At 43.4% G+C, this 10,116-nt stretch overlaps 1 protein-coding gene across 8 annotated transcripts in view; it reads right to left on the bottom strand.

Moving 5' to 3' along the window:
- abcc8 (ATP-binding cassette, sub-family C (CFTR/MRP), member 8) overlaps nt 1-10,053 on the bottom strand; it is a 38,876-nt gene extending 28,823 nt beyond the window's left edge. For 3 of the 8 annotated variants that reach the window (XM_027015180.3, XM_027015179.3, XM_027015177.3), the window contains exons 1-5: nt 9,448-9,869; nt 4,402-4,564; nt 3,052-3,193; nt 2,327-2,448; nt 1,282-1,448 (exon numbers count right to left, since the gene is read on the bottom strand). In XM_027015180.3, coding sequence (XP_026870981.1) covers nt 1,282-1,448; nt 2,327-2,448; nt 3,052-3,193; nt 4,402-4,564; nt 9,448-9,468 — 615 coding nt within the window. In that variant the 5' untranslated portion in view covers nt 9,469-9,869. Of the gene's footprint in view, nt 1-1,281; nt 1,449-2,326; nt 2,449-3,051; nt 3,194-4,401; nt 4,956-9,447 lie in introns of those variants that run through there. The other 5 variants (XR_014123056.1, XM_081711818.1, XM_081711817.1 and 2 more) reach the window with 5 other exon arrangements.
- Nucleotides 10,054-10,116: the final 63 nt, after the last annotated feature.

Raw genomic sequence — 10,116 nt, forward strand, 5'->3', positions numbered from 1 at the left:
TTGGGGAAAACTCTTCAGAAGTGGCCTGTACTCATCAGTGCAATGAGCAATCAGGAAAAGTATTGGGGCAATGAGGGAGCCGATGTGGAAAAACCAAAAAGATGTTGATGAAAAGCAGAGAGGCCTGATTGCTCTTCGAGAGCACACAGATGCGCAAGGACTGAGCGTTCAGTGTAAACACACACAGTGTGTCCGCCCAACTGGAACCAGACTGGCGCTTTGAAAGACACTCTGGGGAAGGATCAAAGGAATTTCTATGAACAAACACACGCAAGTATACACACACACCCACCCACATACAAACACACACACACTCACACTCCAGATAAGACCCCAGTGTTAACATTGTTTCTGCATATCACTGGCAACCTGCTGCAATAATAACAGAAGTATCATCCAACCATGACAATCTTTGCATCTTATTTTTTTCTTTTACACTGAGATCAAAACACCAATCGAAGCCTCACGGTGTTGGCCTCTGCCTCATCACTGTCACCATCAACAACCACGTCCCAAATGTAATAGAGCGCTTTGCCCTGATTACACGAGTCGCGCGCTGAGACAAAGCCGCTTCAGCCCAGGCGAGACATAGGAGCGGCCTGCGGCGTGTTGCTAAGCCCTGAGGCATGTGAGGGTGGGCGGGTGGGGGTGTGACCCCACGATTGAACGTGCAGCACCAGCACAAACTTTCTCACTGATATATGACCCCTGTACTAGAGCTGTGGTAGAGACAAGGACAGGATGTAGAATGTCTCATCAACGGAAAAAAGGTCGTAATTCCCACAGAAGGTCGGCATTGAAAAAAAAAAGCACTAAGCTGGAATCAAAGACACTTTACACGCCTCTCAGAGCTGCAGAATAACATCTTCTAGTCTTCACGGGTCTCTGAATGAGTGCGGCCACCATTTCGAGCTGAACGCAGACTACAGCAAAGGAGCAGGAGGGAATCGATCCTACCAGCTTGAACCAATAAAAGCAAAGTCCAGGTTTAGGCAGAGAAGCACATGTTTTGGGCTTCCTGTTCACAGTAATAATGTTTTGACTGTGACTCTGCCTATGAACTGCAATTAAAACAGACGGTATAATCAATCAAGACTGATTTATTATTTATATAATTGTAGTAAACCAATATTATATTTCTACAGAAAAGTACAAGCAATCATTTTCACTTCTGCTGCCTTCCAAGGTAACTATACAAACCACAACATAGCAATGAACGTAGCAGATGTTTTGTTGAGGGACAGCCCGCACAGGGCCGCACAGACCTGGCACGGATCTTACCCTCCCCAGGATCACGTTGATCTCCAGTGCCAGGAGCAGGCCGTAGAGCGCGACCAGGAGGCCCGTCAGACAGAAGCGCAGCTGTCTCGGGCCAATGCCATGCTCTGTGTACTTGGCAAACTTGATGGTCTTTGTGATAAATGCCAAGATCCAGTAAATGAGCAATGCTGTGGGACAGACCATAAACAAAGATTACTGCAGTTCTTCATATTAGGAAATCCATGTTATCTTTGAAAAAAAGTAACAACAGAGAGCAATGAGCCAGCTGTGTTATTAAAACTCTCTGTAACAGCAATAATTCAGATGTTGTGTTCTCCTCTAATTAGAGGGGAACAGTAGTAACACATGTTATTATGCTGCCCCAGACACACGCTAACAACCTCCAGTCAAAAAAAACTTAAAACGCTTTCATTTTTTTTCTTTCACGACCTTTGACCTATAGCGATTGAAGAAGATTTACACAGGTAATAAGGATGACAAAGCATTATGTCATTATGTCAAGTGAAGAATATGTAAAATGGAAAAACACTGTAGAACAACAGAGTAACTGTTAATCTTACATACTGCAATGCAGTTTTTTGCACACCAAAACAGTGTATCTTCCATGGCCTATTGGAGATACTGCAGCTGTAGTTGTGTCATGTCAGATGGCCATGGAACCAAAAGCATGAGCAAGACCTGCTACCATGGAGACCTTTGGACTGCTGATAATATCCCTTTTAATTGCATAAACCCCAGGTAATTACAGTGTTTGGATATATTTATTTGACTTGCAGCTGTTTGAAGTATCATTGCCATATGGATAGCCCACAGCTGCCAGGAATTGAACTGTTCTATTGCTGAGCCCTACCCAAAGGTTCCCCTTAAATGTCATTAAAACCAAAATTATATTAGTCAATGAAATCAGTACCAAAGGTGACAATGAAAAGTCTTTCCAAACGTTTGAGTGTCTGAAAAGAGGACTAGCGGCCTGCAGTTTTGCTTGCCCAGTAGTGTGTGGTTGTGTGGATGATGTGTGTGACTGGCCTGAAGGATCTGCACATACTCAGCAGGAGCTTGGGAAAGTTGGACGTCTCTATGTTATGGTAGTAGACGATGGACGTGATGGCGGCCATGAACGCCAGGCATGCAGGCATGTACAGGTGTAGATGCAGAGACTGAGTGAACCTGTAAAAGAGAGAGTGTGTAAGATAGAGAAGGAAAGAGGGAGAACGAGAGGCGATGTTGTGGTTAGAACATACTGTAAATGCCCAAAGGAAAACTAGCTGACACTTTTATCCAAAGCAACTTAAAATTATGACTGAGTACAGATTGAGGGTTAAGGGCCTTGCTCAGGGGCCCCAACAGTGGAAAGTTGGCAGCTGTGGGGCTTGAACCAGCAACCTTCTGATTACAAGTCAAGTAGCTTAACTACTAAGATACCAATGCCATACATTCTTCTTTTGGAAAATGTAATAAACGAAAACACAACGAAAACAAACAAGCAAACAAAAACCCTACAGCATGGCTTTAGGTCATAATGAACACTCAGCAATAAATCAGGACTTAGTCAGTGTGTCAGACAAACTGCTGTCACAGGTCTACAGAATTTAGACCCACTGACTAGCCTGATTCTTGCCACTTCAATGAAACACTAAGCGATGCTGAGTTTTAAGTTAAATAACTCATTTGAAAAGTGTGCATGGGGGCTGCATTCTATGGGATATTTGGAGCTTAAAGCACAGCCTGAGACTTAATCTTTCCTTCACAGTAAAGAGGGCCACAACCCACCCATCAGACACGATGCCCTCGGCAATCTCACACACCAGCACAAAGAGGAGGATGAAGGTAAGGACCCATCGAAGGTTGTGTCCAGGGAAATGCAGCCAGGTGCTGTGATGGATGTGAACCTTGGAGCTCTGGCTGCCCCATCCTGCAAACAGAAGCACAGCGCATGACTAACGCCCTTCTTTCTCACCACCACAGGCTGGAGCTCCTCACAGGTGCAGAAATGTTGGGCTGACTCTAGAACAGCTGCGTCAGATCTGTATCAAACGTTTGTACTGGGTTCCTGACCTGTGCTTCGCGCTGCAGATTTCGCTAGCGGCGGGCCGGCGGTGCTCCCAGAAGGGAGGAGAGCCGCTCCACGTCGGCCGCTGTCCAATTCGGCGATGCTTTGCTTTGCAGCCAAGGCCACTTATTTGCCAATCACATTATGCTAATGGGAAAACCTGGAGCACTTCCCGGTGAGGGGAGGAGTTTCATCTGAGAAAACAATTCACCGCCTCCAGCTCCATGTGTACAATCCATCCATCTGTGCAACTCCAACTCTTCCTGCTCTCATGTGGACTAATGGCTTAGTGGCCCCAAGAGCTCCCGCTAACCTCAGTCATATATACAGTCCCTCGTCACTTCAAATCTAGTCTGGATAGCTGAAATGGCTGGCTATGTTTTGTTTTGTTTATCATCAAGGTAAAGATTTCATGGCCAATCCTAATTATTTATTAACCTCTTACACTCCAAAGAGTAACCTGTGGATACAGATTTTCATTCCTTACCTTTGTAACTATGTCCCATTCATATTTTGTGAGTGCAGTAATTCACAGTGATTACTAAATAAGGTGCCCTGACATTAATAAGTAAATCAGAAGCCTGGAGTTTGAGACAGACCGATACTGGGGCACACAGTGTCTGCCCCTATGCTGTGACTCGGACTGTAACTCACGCCCCCTCCCCAACAGATGCATGCCTCCAGCTCCATTCCCCTGCTAAGGTCACGTTTGTGCTCTCAGAATGCAGAATATGCCTCTGCTTACTTCCATCCCTACAAAATCACTTTTGTGCTCGCAATCCTAAACCTTCAGCCAAGAGGATCCTCGCCAGGCCTGTATGCAATTCTACCTTCAGAGAAATCATGACTGCAGCATGTCCTGCGTCTTCTCTGACATCAGTAAAAGCACCATGCATTATCAAGGCAAACTTCCACTAATCAGGTATCTGGGACAGCAGCAGACTACACGCAGTGACTGCAGTCAGCTGTTTCGTGATGCATAACAGTATAACCGCAAGCCTTCTCCCATGACGATGTGATACAGTGAGCTGCCATGTTTCCCCTGGCGCTCACCTGTCCCAGACACTCACCGATGAAGAGGATGGGGAAGGTGATGAAGAGCAGGAAAACGTGGGGCACCACGGTGAGGGCATCCAGGAAGCAGCCGTTGTTCAGCACGCCGCTGTCCACGTTGTAGGCAGCCGAGTTGTTTTCGCTGCCGCAGAAGGACAGGGACATGGTGGAGCTCAGGGTCTGCAGGAATGGTGCAGGACAGAGGGGAGAAACCAGAAGAGAGGCCGTCAACGCGCAGCACAGTCACATCCTCGCTGCAGGTGGAGACGAGTCAGATGGCGGCGGGTCCCGTCCTGCCCGCGGTCCTGTCCGCTACGCTGCTGCTGGCTCGCTGAGGGATTCCTGCGTCGGAGTCCACCACCACTGCTGTGGCTCAGAGGCATCCTGTTAATAGCCACCTCAGCTCAGCGCCAGAAGGAAAGGGAAAAAATTGAAGCATCTCGGCTCCGGGAAAGCATGCACGCTGACACGCAAATGCACGCGCATGCAGAAGAGGTCGCCGGCTAACGCAAGCAGCAATCTCTGCTCCGGTGAACTGAGAGCTCAGGGCTGACCTTGGGAGAGAAGATCTGCACGTCACAGTGTGGGTGTTAACTGTGCGTGTTTGCATCACAGGGAGGACTGGTGTGTGGGAGAGAGAGAGAGAGAGAGAGAGAGAGAGAGAGAGAGATGGGGGAGGAGGGTAAAAAAAACGCAGCAGCATCAGAAAGCTTTTCATCATGGTGAGATACGTGTCTGACATGACAGATCACGCATGACTACTGGTTTGAGTGGAAAATCTTCCAAAGCTGTCTTTTTCTGCTCATGAAGCAAGCAGCTAGCTGAATACATTAGCTTTGTAACTAGGACATGCAGGAGACAGCACATCAAAACAACAGAGCCAAAAAAGGCTCTGACACAAAGACAGGTATATTTCCAATATCTTAATCAAACAAATGATCATAGACATTTATTTAGCCTTTCAGAATATTTTTGAAGATGAGGTCATGCTTATAGTAATGTAGAGATAATGTCACAGCAATCATCAATTTCAGAACTCCCTGTCAGATAGAAAAATAGGACTGTCACCCTTGGCTTGCTCACTGGGGACATTTGTAAAGCTGCTTTGTGACAACAACTGTTGTAAAAAGTGCTGTACAAATACATTTTTGATTTTTGATTCTCCCTTTCACTTCTTGTCCGGCACTTAAATATCACCCCTTCTTCTCTACACAGTCACAGTGCTAAAGTGTGTCATAAAACACCCATAACTCACAGACACACAGAACAGTATCACACACACACACACACACACACACACACACACACACACACAAACATAGTCTGGTGCATATGGGGACATAAGGGACATTTATTTAAGTGGTTGAATAACATCTCCTTCAAAAAGTCTGCTTGCCTGCACTAACACAGTGAAGTGTGCAAACAGAACAGAATTTGTGCACAACTATAATATGCAACTACAATGCTTTCACCAGTGAGATTGTCCAACATAATTTAGTAATCTGAAACTTGCTTTTTGCACCAACCTACTTTATAAGGGGACCTACTTTGTTATTTTGATATCAGGTCTGTCTTGTGAAAAGTACACACTGGTCCCCAGGACACACTGTCCATAAACAGTTTGCAAATCGACACACTTTTTGTTTTGTCCATTTTTGTTTTTTAGACTGGATACTTTAGCCTTCTGGATTTTAAAACAGGCTGAGAAGTTATACAACTTGTGTATAAGAATAAACACAATTTGTGGTACATTTCAGGGAATTTAAATGTATATATTAGGTGAACCATACAGGACTCACCTCCTGTTTCCCATGTTTCCAAAAGTAACTGGACAAAAATGGATGCAATTTTAAACAGATTTGTCATGGATGCAAAGCTAATGCTTCCCTGGTGACGCTCTGCCAGGCCTGTAGTTCAGTCATTTCGTCATCACTAAGAGAAATCACCTGGTCAGATATCACTCTCTGGGTCTCTGAAGCTCCATTTGCTTTGGCAGTACTGGGATGGCGTGGGAACTCCCCCTGCAGTTGACACTGGCAGCTAGGCTTCATCGTCTGCCCACAGGACCTTGTCCAGAACTCTGCAACATTTGTGATGTACTTCTCTTTCTTGAGATTTTTAGTAGTGGTTTGCATCTGGTAGTAAACCAACTAAATTGCAATAGTGCACAATTCTTGCATAGGTCTATACCTACATCTCGGTTAGTGCTCTTGGTATATTCTCTATGTTGTCACCTTTGCTAAAATCAGCACTGAAGTCTTATTGCTTAAAAATTTACCAATCATTCGATTCTGATATATATATAAAACAGTTGACACACCAATTTCTGTAATTGATTCATTTATTGATTTATCTTCTCCATGATGTCTTGCTTTTCTGTATTTAACAGTTGTTTGGTACTCACTACAGCAAAGAAAGTGTAGTTGCACATCCAAAATCAATGCTTATTACGGACTGTTAATTATTATACTAACACACAGTCGGCAAAGAAACTGGGCTTGCAATTGTCCAAATATTTATGGACCTCTAAAGGATGGGCTACATGGTTCCTACATGGTGACACATATTGAGTGTACCTAGCCTCAAATGAAAGTTTGACAGTTCAACATAACAGCAATTATTCACTTCAATCCCACAACAGTGGAGCACAAAGCCAAAATAACAAAAAAATAAAATAAAATAAAATAAAAAAAAAACTGTCCAGATACTTATGAACTGCAGTAAAACAGGTCTAAATCAGGCAGACAAACAGCTCTAAAAGAGAGCATGTCTGAGGTGAACAAAAACCAAGAATCTGGAGTTCTACAGCAAATACACAACATTGGAGAGACTTACAGATCATACATGGATGGTCCAGGCCCTTTTTTTATTACTCAGAGGTACAATACAGCTTTCCTATCTGAACGTCTAAATAGGACTAATTTTGGACATCTGTGGATTCCTCTTCACTATGTTGGCTTCCAAAACATCCTCACCAAATCACTTTATCAACAGAGAAGTGCATTACTTTCCATTAATCTGTGACTGGGGAATACAGCCAAATGTGCCAGCCTACACAGCAACAGAGGACTTGCACTTTATGCCTGTACAACAGATGTAAACTTTACTGCTTGTGTCAACTTTATGTCTGTACAGCGGATGTAAACTTTACTGCTTGCGTCAACTTTATGTCTACTTTAATGTCAACTTTAAGTGTAAACTTTGCTTATGTCAACTTTATGTCTGTGCAGCAGATGTAAACTTTATGTCTTATGTAAACTTTATGTCTGTACGATTCGAGGTGCACGGGGAAGGGACAGTTAGGCTGGCAAAGTTGACAACATGGTCTCCTTTTCCTTTCTACCTTTTTATGCTCTAATTAAGCTATATTAATCAATGCATTCCTAGCCTTGTAATATTTTTTACATTTATGTTGGCTCACGTGGCAGTTAGAATAATATTCACATGAAGACGGGCGCGATTGTGGGTTAGCATACCTTAATGTTAACTAGCTAGTGGGATCTTCACATCAAGTTAGATGCATTTTTATTTTTCTTACATTTATTTTATCTTTTATAAATATGTTTGGCCATGTTCAACATCATCGATTAAACAAAACGAACAGACAAAGAAAAACAGAAACGCGTACTTTTCACCAAGCCATGTAAGCTGGTTATCTTCGATAAACTAAAAGCCCACCCGCTATAAGCACTGTGTGATGTAGAAAGGTAGAAGGTTCCTGTCAGCAGACCACCACATTTCTGCCGCGGTTCTTCATATATTTTCTTTAACGCTGTATTTTATAGTCCGTGTGTTGCTAGTCATATAGCTAGCTAAGCGTTTGACTGCATGTAAGATTTTGTAAGCTTCAAATTTTACTTCGGCCACCAGCAAACAAGTCTTGATTAGGATTTGGCTCTAATGATCTTGACAACAAAGCGACGATATATATGATATACCAAAGTATGCCAAAGACATGCCAACATTAGCAGCACGTTCAATAGTGAAGCATCACGTACGGTTTTGGACAGTGGAAAGCGAACCACCACGCACATGATTTACCAACAAGCTGGTTGGAAATGTTCACCTTTTTAAACACTTTCACCCTTCTTACATTTAATAAAGACATTTTTCAGGAGAAAACTGGAACACTTTGTAGGCTACTTCTTTGGTGGTACATACAGAAATTATGCTTATCGTTTGTTATAAAGTTATGCCACTGGAGTAGGCTATATGGTCTGAAAGAAGTCTTCAACTGATGTATAAAAGATGCCTATGGCTTTAAATTCTTTTTAAATGTTGTAAAAATGTCTTGAAAGCAACAGTAGACTTCCTGTATGTCATAGGCCTAAAACCTCTCATTCTGGCGTATGACATTTCTCCTCTGAACGAAAGAGAAAGATGTCAGAATTAGAGATTTTGGACGTGATCTTTGCTCAGGGGATATACTGCATAGGGAATTAAGGGTCAGGGGTCAAGGATGAACATGCGTCATTTATAAACCTAGCATCTGGAGAATCCTGGAGCTGTGAGATTCTCTCTCACTATTTCACACAGATGCATGCACACAAACCTGTAACGCAAGTACGACCAGGAAAGCAGTAATGTGCAAACAGAAGTAAATTAATGAGCTTGTCTTATCTCAGGTCAGTGCTTTACTGGTCGCATCAGTATTGGGAGACATTATTACCAAAGATTGAGAACCGATAACTTCTAACTCGAGCATGGTGGGTCGATCGATTAAACATCCGAATTAATACATCCGAATAACCAAAGACACTTGAGAATTCGTTATTATTTTGCCATAAACATTAAAGTGATCATTAAACGCCAAGTGGGTGAAAATGCCACCGGAGGACAGTCACAATGTGCTCTTTGAGGGAAAAGTTTTGGACTTCCAAAAGCAAACCGTTATCTCGGCTAATTTTATTGTCAGATAAACATGAATAATAAACAGTGAATTTAAAACAAACCTGACCTTAAACATTAAATTCTGCATTCTCGTGTATGTCTCAAAATAACTACAAGTGTCATAAATGGCGCCCGCATTCTCTACCGTTTTAACAAAAGAACAATGTGCATACCGGTCTGTAGCGTGAAATCATCCTGATATCAAAATCCCGCTTCTTCCCAAAGCAAATCTCGTGCGAATCACCCCCAACGGATCGATTTAAAACACCTCCAGCACTAAATCTGAAGAAACGCGTCGTTTGGCTCCATGAATTCTGCCGATCGATGAGACTGAGCTACCGCGGCGTGCGCTCACATTCCGCGCTCGGTGGCGCTGACCATGGTGCTGAAATCAGGTGTTAAAATTCCTCATCGGAATCGGCCGGGATGAGGGACGAAGTCTGGCAGTGCCGTGCGCTCCCAGACTCAGACTGTTAGGCACACATGTAGTCTGCACCGGCAGCCTGTGCTGAATAAGCCAATACGATACTGAGCCATACGCGTCAATCGCAGGCCATGTCCTCCAACCTGCCTACAAGACATACGGGGATGATTACAGCGTTACTGGGAATGCTTACTGGTTTTTCATAGCGATGCAAAGAATAGGACTGTGCGGTTTTAGGTCCACATATTTAAAAACATTACAGATCAATCATATGCTATCTGGCCATGGTGATATTACCATGGAAGGCTAAGTAATATGTAGGTTGGTCTTATATGCGTCGAAATGGGCGACAGTACGTTCTTTTAGGTTAAATGGGAAAAATAGGTCGCTGAAAGTAGAGGGCTATTCAGTGATTTAG

Source organism: Electrophorus electricus, chromosome 4, assembly GCF_041902795.1.
Source record: "Electrophorus electricus isolate QZ-2024a chromosome 4, ASM4190279v1, whole genome shotgun sequence".
Taxonomy (NCBI): domain Eukaryota; kingdom Metazoa; phylum Chordata; class Actinopteri; order Gymnotiformes; family Gymnotidae; genus Electrophorus; species Electrophorus electricus.